This window comes from Lynx canadensis, chromosome C2 (assembly GCF_007474595.2).
Source record: "Lynx canadensis isolate LIC74 chromosome C2, mLynCan4.pri.v2, whole genome shotgun sequence".
Taxonomy (NCBI): Eukaryota; Metazoa; Chordata; class Mammalia; order Carnivora; family Felidae; genus Lynx; species Lynx canadensis.
The window spans coordinates 103,754,652-103,770,172 of NC_044311.2; the positions used below are offsets into that span (position 1 = coordinate 103,754,652).

At 41.1% G+C, this 15,521-nt stretch overlaps 1 protein-coding gene across 1 annotated transcript in view; it reads left to right on the plus strand.

Moving 5' to 3' along the window:
- Window positions 1–15,521, plus strand: part of MYH15 (myosin heavy chain 15) — a 153,480-nt gene that overhangs the window by 112,968 nt on the left and 24,991 nt on the right. The window contains exons 34-37 of the mRNA XM_030330421.1: window positions 5,625–5,817; window positions 6,020–6,223; window positions 10,041–10,166; window positions 12,259–12,429. Coding sequence (XP_030186281.1) covers window positions 5,625–5,817; window positions 6,020–6,223; window positions 10,041–10,166; window positions 12,259–12,429 — 694 coding nt within the window. The remainder of the gene's footprint in view (window positions 1–5,624; window positions 5,818–6,019; window positions 6,224–10,040; window positions 10,167–12,258; window positions 12,430–15,521) is intronic.

Below are 15,521 nucleotides of genomic sequence, written 5' to 3' on the forward strand. Positions count from 1 at the left end.
GATGAACACTTGGTCTGCTTCCATAATTGGGCTATTGTAAATAATGTCTCAATAAACATAGGGATGTTATCTTTCAGTCTTTCAGTCTGAAATGAGTCTCCAGCAGGCAGCAAATAGGTGGGTCTTGCTTTTTTATCCATTTGGTCACCCTATGTCTTTTGTTTGGAGCATTTAGACCATTTATATTCAAAGTAATTATTGATAGGTATATACTTATTGCCATTTTGTTACTTGTTTTATGGTGTTTTTGTAGTTCTTCTGTTCATTTCTTCTCTTGCTCTTTTCTCTCACGTTTTGCGGGCTTTCTTTAGTGATATACCTGGATTCCTTTCTCTCTCTCTCTCTCTCTCTCTCTTTGCATATCTATTACTTGTTTTTGATTTGTGATTACCATCAGGTTTATATATAGCATGCATTTAGCAGTCCCATAAGTTTGAACCCATTCTTTACTCTTCTCCCCTCCATATTTTAGGTATATGGTGTCATAATTTACATCCTTTTATTTTGTGAGTCCTTTAACTGATTTTTATAAATATACTTAATTTTACTGCTTTTCTGCTTCCTACTTTTCTTACTCTTCCTACTTAAAGTCTTTCTACTCATAAAGTCTCTGATATTTCTGGGGCAACTGGATGGCTCAGTTGGTTGAGGTTCTGACTCTTGATCTTGGCTCAGATCATGATCTCACTGTTCGTGAGTTTGAACCCTGTGTCAGGCTCCCCCTGCTTGGGATTCTGTTTCTCTGTCTCTCTCTCTCTCTCTCTCTCTCTCTCTCTCTCTCTCTCTCTGCCCCTTCCCTGCTTGGGCTCTCTTTCTCAAATAAATAAACTTTTAAAAAAAGTCTCTAACATTTCTTGTAGGGCTGGTTTAGTTGTCCTGAATTCCTGTAACTTTTGTTTGGGAACTTTTTAAGTTTCCTTCTCTTATGAATGATATCCTTGCTGGATCGAATATTCTTGGTTACAGGTTTTTTCTTTCAGCACACTGAATGTATTATGCCACTCCCTTCTGGCCTACAAAGTTTCTGCTAAAAAAGTAGCTTATAGCCTTATGGAGTTTCCCTTGTATATAACTGTTTTCTTTTCTCTTTCTGCTTTTAAAATGGTTTATAATTTCTTTTTACCATTTTAATTACAATGAGTTTTGGTGTGGACCTCCTTGGGTTGATTCTTCTGGGGACTCCCATTGCCTCCTGGACCTGGATTTCTGTTTCCTTCCCCAGATTTAGGAAATTTTCTGCTATTATTTCTTCAAATAATCTTTATGCCCCATTTTATCTCTCTTCTCCTTCTGGAGTCCCTACAATGCAAATCTTATTATGTTTGATGGTATCATTGGGTTCCCTAAGTCTAATTTCAGTTTTTATTATTTTTTTCTCTCCTGTTCAGCTTGGTTGCTTTGCAATACTCTGTCTTCCAGGTTGATGATATGTTCTTCTGCTTCCTCTATGCTTTCATCTAGTGTATTTTAAATTTCAGTTATGAGTTCTTCATCTCTGGTTCTTTTGTATGTTTTCTATATTTTTGTTGAGGGCCTCACTGAGCTCCTACATTCTTTTCTCAAGTCCAGTGAGTATCTTTATGACCATTGCTTTAAATTCTCTTTCAGGCATTTGTTATCTTGGTTTCATTTATCTCTTTTGCTGTGATTTTTATCCTGCTCTTTCATTTGGGACACATTTTTCTTTTTCCTCATTTTGTCTAACTCTCTGTATTTGTTTCTATGTGTTAAGAAAGTCAGTTACATCTCCTACTCTTGAAAGTAGTGGCCTTATGAAGATTAGTAAATAAATCTTCCCATATATCCTAGGAATTTTTCAAAATGCTACCTCTATGCTGTATCTCTGAGGGACTGTTTGTCATGCTGTCTCTTTAAGGATGAGGTTCAGTTTCCTATTGCTCTCTCAGAGGCCATCCCGTTGACTTTTAAAGTTCCAGGTATTAAGCCTGATTGTAGGAACTTGTGAGTCCAGGCCCTTCTTATTTTCATAGCCAGAGGTTATAGGGTTTGCCTTCCCTGTATGGGTTCCTAGTGCCTGGGGTGCCTGGTGTGAAGAGCTGTTTCCCTCAACTCTATGTGTCTCACTCCTATGGACGATCCCATTGGTCCATTTAGCTCTTGACCATGTCTCCGTCTCCACCCTTCTTACTACCTTCATTGTTGTCTCTTCTCTAATTTTAGCTGTGGAGAGTTGGCTCTGCCACTCTTTGTGATATTTTCTGGTTTATTTACACTGATATAGGTATTATCTAATTGTATCCAGGGGATGAGATGGGCTTAGGGTCCTCCTATTCTGCCATCTCCTCTGGAAGTCTATATCACATCTTCTTTATTCATCTATCGATGGACACTGAGGTTGCTTCCATGACGTGGCTATTGTAAATAATGCCACAGTAAATATAGGGGTGCACATATCTTTTTGAATTCGTGTTTTTGTTTTTGTTGAGTAAATATCCAGTAGTATAATTACTAGATCATATGGTAATTCTATTTTTGATTTTTTAAGGAACATCCATACTGTTTCTCATAGGGACTGCACAAATTTGCATTCCCACCAACAGTGCCTGAGGGTTCCTTTTTCTCCACATTCTCACCAATGCTCATTATTTTTTGTTTTTGATTTTAGCCATTCTGACAGGTGTGAGGTGACATCTCATTGTGGTTTTGATTTGCATCTCCCTGATGATGAGTGATATTGAGCATCTTTTCATGTGTTTGTTGTCCATCTGTGTCTTTTTTGGCAAGAAGTCTATTCAGGTCCTCTGCCCATTTTTAATCATATTATTAGCATTACTATTATTTTTTGTGTTGAGTTGTATATGTTCTTTATATATTTTGGATATTAATCACTTACTGGATATATTATTTGCAAATATCTTTTCCCATTCAGTAGGTTGCCTTTTTGTTTTGTCAATGGTTTCCCTTAAGTTGTAAGTTTTTTTACTGACTTCTCCTTTCTTTTTTTTTTTTTTTTTTTTTTTTTTGTATCTGGTTTTCTTTTTCAAACTGCATTTCATGTCAGGATGGGGACAGGAGGAATGAAAGAACTTCTTACTATATGGTTCTGGTCCTGAGTGCTTCATTTTTTTTTTAAATGTACTTGGAAGAGTTTTCATTTTAAAGATTTATTGACTATGCATGAAATGTGTTGATTGTCTAGAGGCCATTCTTTAGGCCTGTATCATATCCAAGCCTCTCAAACCATAGCACTTTCTACTGTCTGCAGGCACTCATGAAGATTCATAAACAACTGTGTAAAAGTACAGTTTGAAACATTGTCTGCTTAAGTAGAATGTATGTCTGTATAAAGGATTTTGATACCAAGCCAGGGATGCTTTAGTGTTCCTGTATAAGGAGAGTCAGCTGTGGCAAAAGTGAGTTTCCCCAATATAAAACAAAAAAGTGTCTTAAAGCTTTTAGTGATGTTGATAGTATGAGTCACTGTATAAGTCTGCTTGGGCTGCCATGATGAAATGCAGACTGGGTGGCTTAAACAACATAAATTTATTTTTTCACTATTATGGAAGTTGGAAGTCCAAAATAAGGTGTTGGCAAGTTTGGTTTCTCCTGAGGCTTCTCCTTGGCTTGCAGATGACCGCCCTCCTGTCATGTCCTCACATGATCTTTCTTTTGTGCATGTGAATCTCTGATGTGTTTGTGTGTGTCCAAATTTTCTCTTAATCAGATTAAATTAGGCCTCACCCAATAGCCTCATTTTACCTTAATCACCTCTTGTAGAGGCCGTGTCTCTAAAGATAGTCATATTCTGAGGTACTTGGGTTTAGGGCTTCAGTATATAAACGGGGAAGTACATATTCAGCTATAACAGTCTGGGTTAACTTTATGTACTGGTATTCCTGTAGGATTATGACCTGGAAGCTGAACAAAAGCCCACAACCAAGGTTAGTCATGAGAGGCTGATCTCAATTTGTGGGGCCAGGGACATAAGGTTAGCACAGAAGAGGTGCTAACTCTGGGCTTTACATTCTCCCATACATTTCCATAAGTACTTGTGAGATTTTCACCTACCAATGGGGAGACAACTGGTCATGAAAAGCAGCCCCTCTACCTGTTACCCAATTAGAAACCTGAGCCACACAACTATCCCATGTGGGCTATATGCCTTCCTGATTGGCCTCAGAGTTCAGGACACATATTCAATGCTATTTCAATGCAGAACATAATTATGATCCAAGATGAGTACATTTTTGCTATTTCTGATAATGGGCTCTATGATGAAGAATAGGAAGGCTCTTCCCATGTCTGTTTTACCTGTTCAGCACTAAGTCCTATTTCACAGGGTGAGCTTAATCCGGGGGTGGGGGGTGTTAGTTATAGCAGTTAAACCATCCTGGCTCACAAACACCAAATCTTGACTCAAAACTATCAAAGTTCGGGGCACCTGGGTGGCTCAGTCGGTTGAGCATCTGACTTCGGCTCAGGTCATCATCTCATGGTTTGTGAGTTCAAGCCCTGCATCAGGCTCTGTGCTGACAGCATAGAGCCTGGAGTCTGCTTCGAATTCTGTCTCCATCTCTCTCTGCTCTTCCCCCTGCTCATGCTCTATCTCTCTCTCTCTCCTTCAAAAATAAATTAAAAAACATTAAAAAACATTTTTTTAAAAACTATCAAAGTTCATCTTTGTTTTGTGTCTGAGTCCAGTGTAGGCTATAGAGTGAGCCACTATTCTTCAAAGTCATTCAAGAGCCCAGTTTCCTTCCATCTTGTGGTGCCACAGTCTTCCAAAAGTGGCCACCAAGTTTGCCATAGATGAGGAAGAGGGGAGTACTGGATTATACAAGTAAAAATGTTGTATGGGCAAGGCCTACAAACATTTCTGCCCATGATCCAGTGGTCAGCATTCAGTCACATAATTCCAAACTGACTGCAGGAAGGCTGGGAAATGATTGCCATGGGTTCCCTAGATTTTTTCATTGTTTCCCTCAACACACATCTATTGTCTAAGCTTCTATCACTTGGCAAATATAGTTTCAGTGTAGGGTTTTTGTTGTCATGAGGAATATTGAAGCAACTCAATCCTCACACAGCAGTTGGTCTTCTCAGCCTACCCTTGACTGTACTCCAACTCCTACAGAAAGACAACCATGCTATTCTAGAAGGGCTAAGCAACAACAGGCCATTAGAGCAATATTGCTTGTCCTTGGGATTTAAGCCTGGGTGGCTCTTTCTTGCCTTGTTCAGATATGTTTTACCATTGAAAGTAGTTTAAATATTATAGCTGTCTGGAAGAGCATCCTTCCTTCATCCTTAGCCACTGCAGGAAATCTAGATGTTTGTTCTATGCCTTCCCTTAAGGGGTCTTAGGTAAGGCTAAGGCTGTCCCACTGGACATAAGGGCCTCACAAAGATTCTCTGATACTTTCCTTGATTCTTGAGAAAAGCTGGCCTGGGTATCTTAATCTATTATGATGCTCACTAACCTAACCCTTCAACCTCTATGTTTTTTAAAATGACAACCCCTTAGACTCATTTTGTTAATTACCCAGAATTTTTCTTGAATTTTAATTTTTTATGTTTCCTAAACTATTATGTGCACAGCAGGTAACCTTTCTTAATTTGGGTGCATGATTTTTTTTTTCTCTTAAATGTTATTCTAAAATTAGGAGGAATCAGCAATGCGCTATTGACTCCCTGCAGTCTAGTCTGGATTCTGAAACTAGGAGCAGAATTGAAGCGACACGGCTGAAGAAGAATGTGGAAGGGAACCTCAGTGAGATGGAACTCCAGCTTAGCTGTGCCAACCGACAGGTGTCAGAGACAACCAAATCCCTGGGCCAGCTTCAGATTCAAATCCAGGTACAAACTGCAATATAAGGGCAGGGAATAAGCAAACCAAGAGACAGATTGTGCTGAGAAATAAAAGTAAGGACAACAAATCTAATCCTTCAAGAAAGCAGGAACACACTTAAATTGGTGAGCTTTGCTTAGAGCATGCATGCAGGTGCATATCCCATTGAACTCAGCAATCTGTGCCCCAGGCCTGTGTTTTCTCTCACAGGACCTTCGGGTGCAGCTAGATGACAGCATACGCCTGAACAGTGAGCTAAAGGAGCAGGTGGCTGTGGCTGAGAGGCACAACTCTCTTGTCCAGTCTGAGCTAGAGGAGCTGAGGTCCTTGTATGAACAGACGGAATGTGGGCGCAAGTTGGCGGAGGAAGAGCTCCTGCAGGCCACAGAGAAAATCAATCTTTTCCACATCCAGGTGAGCCCCATAAACTCTCCCTATGAGCTGTATTAGCTGGATGAAGGCAATGGTTTCCACACATTGTTCAGCCTTGGACCATAATAGTTGCCATGTCAGGCAATGGATGTGGCATATGAGGCATAAAGAGAGCCTTTGGCAGCAGTGGGCACACTCTTCACTCATTCCCAAATGTATTAAGTTCCTAGGGTTGCTATCACTCGGGACCACAAACTAGGTGGCTTAAAACATCAGAAATTTATTCTCTTACAGTATTCAACACTAGATGGAAACCAAGTTGTTGGCTGGGCCATGCTCCCCCTGAATCTCATAGGTCAAGCCTTCCTTGAGTGTTTCTAGCTTTTGGTGATTTTTGGCAATCTTTGGTGTTCGTTTGCTTATAGATGATCACTTCAATCCTCTGCCTTCACGTGGAAATCTCTCTATATGTCTTAGCATCATCTTTTCTCTGTTAGTATTTGTGTCTAAATTTCCCTTTTTTATAAGGATGTCAGTCATATTGGATTTGGACACCTCCGAATGACCTTGTTTCAACTTGATTACCTCTGTAAAGACCCTATTTCCAAATAAGATCACATTTAGAGACTTCAGCCTATCTCCTTTGGAGGGGACACAATATTATCCATAACACTAAGTCCAAAAGAATGGACTCTCAGGACATTGACAGCCAGTAAGCTGGAGAGAGCTGAACATTCCCTAGTGTACCAGAACCATTTGCCTGTTTCTTCTGTTCCCTCCAAGTCACATGTTCTCCAAGGATTAAAAAAAAAATTCTCCTGCCTCAGAGCCAGGAGATTTCTAACAATTCTAAGTGACTGCTGACAGATATGAGCTGTCAGGACTCTGGCTCCCCATGGAAGGTTATATAAGTGACATGAAGCAAGGATTCTTAGATCGTTTGCCATTCTCATAGAATCAGGGGAAACCACAGCGTCTAGGATAAACGTGTATACTAAATGGATCGTTCAACATTTATAGGGCACCCACCATAACCTGAGCAGTTGTATGAGGTGTACGTGCAGAATGTCTCCATTGTCCTAAAAAAGTGAAGAGCCAAGTAAGGAACTCAATGCGCTGCTGGAGTATAGTGTCAAGAGCAAGCACATCCCTACAGAAAGCCTTCCCTGACAGTCCTAGGCATAGCTAGATACACAATGTGCTCAATCAGAGTCATAAAGGACACATAAGCAACCTGTCAGGTAGAGAGAAAAGCCGAGGACAGAAGCATGGGGGAGGAGGAGATGTGGGCTGCTGAGGGAAATTGCTGTACTCACAGAGCATAGTGGGGTAGGGGTAGGAGAGATCAGAGAAATGATGCTAAGAGGCAGGGAGAGCCAGGTCCCCAGGAACCTTGAGTCTGAAGCTAATGCAGTTTGAATTCCTTCTTGCAGTGAATGGGGATCCACTGAAGAATTTTGAGTAGCTGAGAGTGAAATGATCAGATTTTCATTTTAGGAAGTTTACTCTGGTGATTGCTGTGAATGGTGGATTAAAACAACTATAGACAGAACTGCCATACCGTGGAGTATTTAGAAACGTCATTTTGGTTGCCACAGTGACTGCAAAGTGCCTCTGACATTTAGTGGGCAGGGTTCAGAGATACTAATATCTGTGTTAGGTACAGGATAATCCCACTTCACAAAGAATTGCCCTTCCCAGAATGCCAATTGTGCCCCCACCGAGAAATGCTAGAAAAAGGAAGGATCAGCCAGTGATGTACCAGCTGGGAAGCATTGCAATTAGTTTTTGCTTACAGTTTGACTTTTGTGTCCGTCAAAACATTGTGTATGACACAACCCTATTTAGATATCATGTGATATGGAACAAATAGGCTGTATGTTTTGCATAATTCCCGGCAAGCTAACTCGCTTCAACATTTTCTTTCTCTCTCAAGAAAGCTTATGTAAATACAATGAGCAGGATTCTTATAAAGTAGGGTATTGAATTTTTAAAAAGTAATCATCTATCTGTAGTACTTAATAGCTATTGGTAATAAATCATTTGCCATGCATATTATAACTGATAATGCACCAGTGGGTCCCAATATGATGAAAAACCACTAGCCTAGAGAGAGAGATGAGGACATCAACCAGAGCAAAAACAGACATAGAGAAGAGGAGATGAATTTGAAGAAAAAAAAAAAATGAAAAGAAAATTAGGCCATGGAGACCTGATCTCTAGAGTGTAATTTCTGAAAAATTTAGGTGTATAACAGAAATTAACACAAAAGTGCAAATTCTCAGCTCTCATTTCAGACCTACTGAATCAGAATCTCTGCAGTGGGACCCAAGAATCAAATAGATACTCAGATGATGCTGGTGGTCCAGAAGCTACCCTGTGACCAGCATATCTAGGTGATACTACATTGCTCACAAGAACCTCTCCCCAACCTTAATCATGTAGGGACACCTTGCAATTAATAGACTGCTGTCAATCTTTTGATAGAATAATGAATCTTTTATGGAACCTTCTTAGTTCCTTCTGCATTCCCAGACCTCTAAGCCTAGAATAAACATACAAGGCCAAACTTATCCTTGGCTGATTACATGTGTTCTTTTTCAAACCTGAACTGTGACAATCTGGATTGCTCTTTTGCACAATACCACCTAACCCTCTTCCTCCCAAAAAGAACCAAATAAAGAGCCATTCAGCTTAAAAAGATTTTGGCCATTATCTCCTTAGCAGATTTTAAATGACTCTATGTACAAACAAGTCGGCATTTATATTTGTACTTTCCTTTACAAAGAAAGAGTTTCTATGGAGTTACGTGCAGTGAGGATCCAGAAAACATTCCAGCAAGGTACACTTATCCCCACCACCACGACCACTACCAGGGAGAATCCTGGGGCAGGGGCGGGAGCACAGAACCTAGCTGTCTGTGAGGACAGAGCATGGAAGCCTTGATGAAGATGCTTCATGCCATTGAAGAAGCAGGACAGAACCTGTGAGGCTGGAATATCTTTCTTTCTATTTCTAAGGTACAATCCTGCCACTGCGAAAGGCACTAGCTAGAGAAAAGTGAAAGGACAATGAAGAGAAATCAAAAATAGGAAGCCTGTGCTTTTTATATACATTCTCTGTGCTAAGGTTTCACACCCTCAGAAAAGCTGTGCTTCAAACGTGGACCAAATAGCAGCAAAAGGAGCCTCAGCCTCTAGTGTCACAACCCAGGAAAGAAAGAATTAGGACAGTACCAGCCACAGAACAGCAATAATACTCCCATGGGGTGGGGGGCTTCCTAAGGCCTGGGGGTTGAGGCTTATTTGAGCTACACTTCCCTCCTCCTCATTGCAAAGTCAGATAGAAAGGGAGGTAGATAAAGAGGAAATTGTATTTTTGTTTTTGTTTTTATTTTTCCTGGAGCAACATGCTGGCAACCGATTTTTATTCCCCAACTTCCTGCTCCCCGCATATCTGCAACTGACCCCGACTTGTGCTCTGGAACACTTGCTTCTACAACATCAAAGAACAAACGGCAGAAAATCATATTCCTCAGCAAGCTGAAAACCAAACACATGTTTGGGGCTTGTAGATTACCTGGATCCATTTCTATTTTCTTATTCAGACAAACTGCTAGGTCTTTAATATTGAACGTCTGACGGATGAAATCCCTTCCATTCAAATATGCCTTTGATGGCAAAGGAGAGTTTTCTAGTGTGGCTTCCTGGGGTTGGAAATATCGCTTCACTGACTATGGCTGCTTAGAACAGAATTCACCCCCGGCCAGAGCCCATTCCTGTTGCATGTCCTCGACCTGCCAGCTTGCTTTTGCATCGCTGGTCTCAACTTGCCTAATGAGAGTGCTGCTTTGCTTTAGAACACGAGCCTCCTCAACCAGAAGAAGAAGCTGGAAGTCGATGTTACCAGGATGCAGAAAGAAGCTGAAGAGGCAGTGCAGAGGTGTCAAAATGCAGAAGAGAAGGCCAAGAAGGCAGCCACTGAGGTGGGTTCATTGACTGACTGCTGTTCCTATCTTGCAGAGTTGACTGGGGCAGCAGCCAAGGGGCAGAGGCAGATCTGCAGCCAAAAAGAATTCTATTGATTCTCCATATAGCCAGGAGGAGAGTAACTGACCCCTCTGCCTCTCTCTGTTTCCATTTTGAAAAATTAGGCCAATTAGCTCCTCCTTTCCAAACGGCTCAGACAATAAAAAGGAGCAGTTGAACTGCTATGAGCAAAACCTCATGAAAGAAAGAGATTTTTTTTTTAAGTTAAGCCACTTTCCACTTGTGAATCAATATATCTAGAGTCTAAAACAATTCTTCTGTGAGTCCTTACAAATCGCTATTTTCTTAGAGCCTGTGATGGCTTTATCATGATGATCTGGAAAGAAAGCTTATGTCACTTATTTTCCCCAACCCATACTATTGCTTGAGTAGCGCCATCAGGTTGGTAAAGAAGGGTTTCAGGGCTGGTTTCAGGATTTCTTTATTTGCAAGTTTAACATTGTTGATGAGAGTGCTTTTCCTAAACGGCACTAAGCTCGGCATTGGCAGCCAGCCTTGACTGAAAGTTTATGGGAACGGGAGAAGACCCACTGCCAGGCACCCCCTGCGGACAGCTGTAGCACTTCTCTCAAAGGGCACAGTGACCAGAAGGCAACACTCAACACAAATATTAGCAGAGGGAGATGGAAGGCCTGGCAGGTCCCAGTCTTGCTGAGCAGAGCAGGGACTTAATTGCAGCCTCCACTCACCCCATCCCCGTCTTGTGACTCTGTGCGTGTGGTCCAGCAAATGTCCAACTGTGTGCAGCAGCCTGCCTTTGCTATGTGAATGGAAGCTGATCCTCATGATGAAGGGGATATCAGAACTGGGACGACAAGATACTCGATTAGATTTTATATTAGTCATTTTAAAATTCAGAGGAGGGGAAGAGCTTGTGTCTCTATTTGCCTGAGTTATTTGGCAGTTGAGGAACGAAACAAAACCTTTGCACTAAGTCCTGGGTACCAGGTCACTGTAGAATCCAGCCCTCTCTAAGAATAGAGAAGCATGCCTGTCACTCAGCTGTTTCGTATCGAGGCAGACAGACACTTCTGCTCTCTGATGGAAAAGAGGTGTGTGAAAGCTTGAACATGTTTGATGGCCAAGAGAAAAATAATGTTTCACATTTATGAAAATCCACATAGAGAAAAAGGACTAAAAAGAGTGTCTACTCCAGCTTGGGAAATGTATGCAGTCACACATTATGGAGACTATCTGCTTTACTGTGCCTTTATAAGATTTTTGACAACGTTGAAAAATGAACTCACTACTTCTTCCCCCACCTTCTAATTCTCACATAGTTCATCTCTGAGTCCCAGCCCCACATAGCAGAACCCAGAGTTGCCTCCATAATTCATTCTTTGCCCTCACCATCTGCACAGACGTCTCACACTTAAATTATACAGATGGTTGGTAACCTGATAGACAGAGAATCTTTGGCTGGGAGGACAGTGTTCCTACATTAAATGCGCTGAGAGATTCATGAACCGGTTCTTAATAATTTCATCGAGACATCAAGCCCTTGTACACATAGCCAAAGCCAAGAGCAGCCTTCACAAACAAGAATTAACCTTCCTTGTGCCAGATTATTGGCACCGAGAGCATCTGTAGCTGCCAAATTCCTGGAGCCTAAACTTGTTTGCTGTTGTGAATCACAGAATTATAAAAGAGAGATGTGCAAGATCTTCATGGGCCTCCTTCCATACTTTTCCTGGTGTGTGATGTTATCGGATGTGTCCTGGGCTTTATTCAGTTCAAAGCTGTTGCTTTAGTTGGTCACCTTTCTTTCAATACAGTTGTTGTGCAGCGTTCATCTCTGGTCTGTTTCTGTTACCCCTTGCCCCAGTCTCCCTGGTGGCTGATGTCATCTGGATTGCCATATCATTAACAAACTTGAGGGTGGCCCAGGTTAGGGACAGAGCAATGGGAGGAGATTGAGACACAGAGGAAGGCATGATAACTAGTCAGATAAGGACCCGAAGATTGTGGGCAGAAATGTGAAGGTCAACTGGCTGCCAGCTTATCACAGTCCCTTTCTTTCTGTTTTAGGCAGCAAACGTAACAGAAGAACTGAAGAAAGAGCAAGACACCAATGCCCACTTGCAGAAGTTGAGAAAGAATATGGAGCAGACAATTAAAGACTTACAAAAAAGACTGAATGAAGCTGACCAGACTGCCCTGATGGGGAGTAGAAAGCAAATCCAGAAGCTAGAATCTAGGGTAGGCATTTGTCTGGATAATCATGGGGTCATGACAACTTCTGATTCAAGGCCTTATAGTCCTGGGACATCATTCCAAATGTTTTGTAGCTCTCTCGTCACTTCTCTCGTTAGTACTTCTAGATCACTGACAGTGTCAGATCTCAATATATTCATTCATTCTCGCTTGACCTTGGGCCATCAACTAAGACTTTCCTTGGGCTGGATAAACTCTGCCTCCCTCTTCCTGTTAAGTGAGAATGCATCCCTTCCCATTCAGCCACACCAACTCTAGGCTCCCCACAGCCAGGGTTGCCCGCTATTTCCAGATACACCCTCGCAGTCTTGCTTCTGTGCCTCTGTTCCTGTTATTTCCTCTGCAGAGAATGCCCATTTTTTAACATCCAGAGAAAGGGGGGAAGGGGGACAACTAAATCAAGGATCAAGAAATGCTTAGTGAAGATATAGGAGGGGCTGACAGAAATGATGTAGCACCTGCCTTCAGGGAGCTTGACAATAAATAGGAAGATCTATCTTGAAAATAGGATTTTTTAAATTATTGGATCAATTTCAAGGACTATGTACAGGTTGGATGACAAATGCTAGAAGGATAGGAAGAATATTTGACTGGGACTTGATGGTTCAGAAGGGCCTCTTAAAATTGCTTTTGTACATGTATGGTATATCCATACAATAGAATTCTAATGCACATCTATGGTGCCTCCTTATAATCATGCTGATTAAAAAGGAATGAAGGAGCGCTCTGTAATATGTTCTGGAGATCTCGTCTAGCAGTATGATGATGATAAAAGGCACAGAGAAAAGGTAGAGTCTACACCCTTTTGTGCCAGAGGGGGTTAATATAGAAGACAGGGGCACATACACATTTGCTTGCATTTTCAAAAAGAAGTGGTGACAGAATAAAACAAAAACTAATAAAAATAGCTGCCATAGGAGGAGAACATAGAGATGAAACTTGGACTTTCCGAATGAACCTTGCTTAGTTGTTTTGATCGCAAAATCATATAAAACATTTACATGCTTCATAACTTAAAAGAAAACACGTTTAAATCAAAGAGCAGAATAAAACAAATCAATCTGGAAAATGTTAAGACAAATGGAAACAACTGAAGCTAACTGTATATCAAGTTGAGGGGCATAAAACATACACAGAAGAATTATTCCTAGTGACTCTTAAACATAGTGCTTTGTACATCCCTCATGGAATATATCTAAGGACAAAAGAAAAAAAAATCAAAGCAAACTGCACTTGTAGTTCCAAATAACTATATCTTTAACAAAATGTTTTTAATGTTTATTTATTTTGGGGAAAGAGGGAGGAGCAGAAAGAGAGGGAGACAGAGAATCCAAAGCAGGCTCCACGTTGTCAGCACAAAGCCCAATGTGGGGCTTGAACACAATGAGATCATGACCTGAGCCATAGCGGGATGCTGACCCACTGAGCCACCCAGGCACCCCTCAAATAATAGTATCTTATCATTAACACTATCAGTAAGGTTAATATAATTCTTTAACCAATAATTATTTAATCTTGATTGTATAAGAACCAAGATTTTTAGTAGGAGAAAAAAAACATATAGGCATAAAATTAAAGAACTTAGAATATGTCTTTTTTCCCTAATTTAAAAAAAAATACATGAATGATAATGGTGTTTCCAATTTGAATTTGATTTTAATTTTGCTTCCAATTGCTGTTTGTCCACCAAAAAGCCTAGAACCCATGCTAACTCAGTAGCAATAAGCTTCCAAATATCAGCTGATACTAAGGAATTATGATTCATTTTCTTAAAACCATAATCATAATACTAATCTGTTAGGATTACATAACGGAATATTTACTGGTGAAATTATATGATGTCTAGGATTTGATATATTAAAGCGATTTTCCCTGAGGTTTTTTAATCGACTTAAACACATACATGAACACATGAGAAAACCTTAAAGGGTCGACTCATAGTCTCATGTCCCAACTGATAGAACTATGTATTAAGTTCCTAGACAATAGGGGTTTAGAAGATTTTTTAACGGGCTTTGTCCACAAGGAACTTGCACACCTGCTGACTTGCCCTCTCTGAGGAAAAACAAGGGCAGTGTGTCTGGAGTGGGGAGGGGAGGGGGGGAGTAAGAGATGGGGTCAGACATTCCAAGCACATTCATGCCCTGGGGCATTGGACTTTGCTATTTTAAAAGAGTAGTCCAAAAGGCCACATTGAGAAGGTGGCATCTGTGTCAAGAAGAAGACGGGGGCTCCTGGTGGCTCAGTAGGTTAAGCCTCCGACTTCAGCTCAGGTCATGATCTCACCGTTTGTGAGTTTGAGCCCTGCATTGGGCTCCGTGCTGACAGCTCAGAACCTGGAGCTTGCTCAGATTCTGTGTCCGCCTCCCCCCTCCCACCCCTCCCCTGCTCATGCTCTATCTCTCTCTCCTTCAAAAAATAACTTAAAAAACATTAAAAAATATATTTTAAAAAGGCAGCCACAGAGCCATGGACATCTAAAGGAAGAGAAGGAACAGCCGACACCCTTCCTCCATCAACTCTCTACACCCCTTTCTGCTTTATTTCTCCAGCTCTGCACAATGGCGGTATTGTCACCAATGAGGTTTATCCAAAGCACGATTATTGCTAATTGTTTTATTTCTCCAAATCACATCTCACCATCAAACATATTCTCTATCTTACTTTGTGTGTTTCCGCTTATTAAAACATATGCTTACATACGGGAGAAATTTTTGTTTGTTCTTTTCACTGCTGTCTCCTTAGCCTTGGGGTCACTGCTGTCTCCCTAGCCTTGTGGTTGGCATAAAATGTTTGTCGAATGAACGTTATGCTAACTTTGCCTGTATGACTCTGTGAGGCTACAGGCAGATTGTCCATCCGTACTACTGCCCTCCCACAAAACAGGGCTGTCGGGCAGGGTGGGACATATCTGCCACATAGACTCAAGGTCAGATTTCAGGGAGTCAGGGCTGACTGAACATGGAGGAAGAAACTTAAGATCAGGTAGTACATTGTCCTAATCCCTAAAGTGTGCCCCGAATAGCTTATTCTCTGTATACTTACCTATGATCATACACAGGGGTGTGTGCAATTTT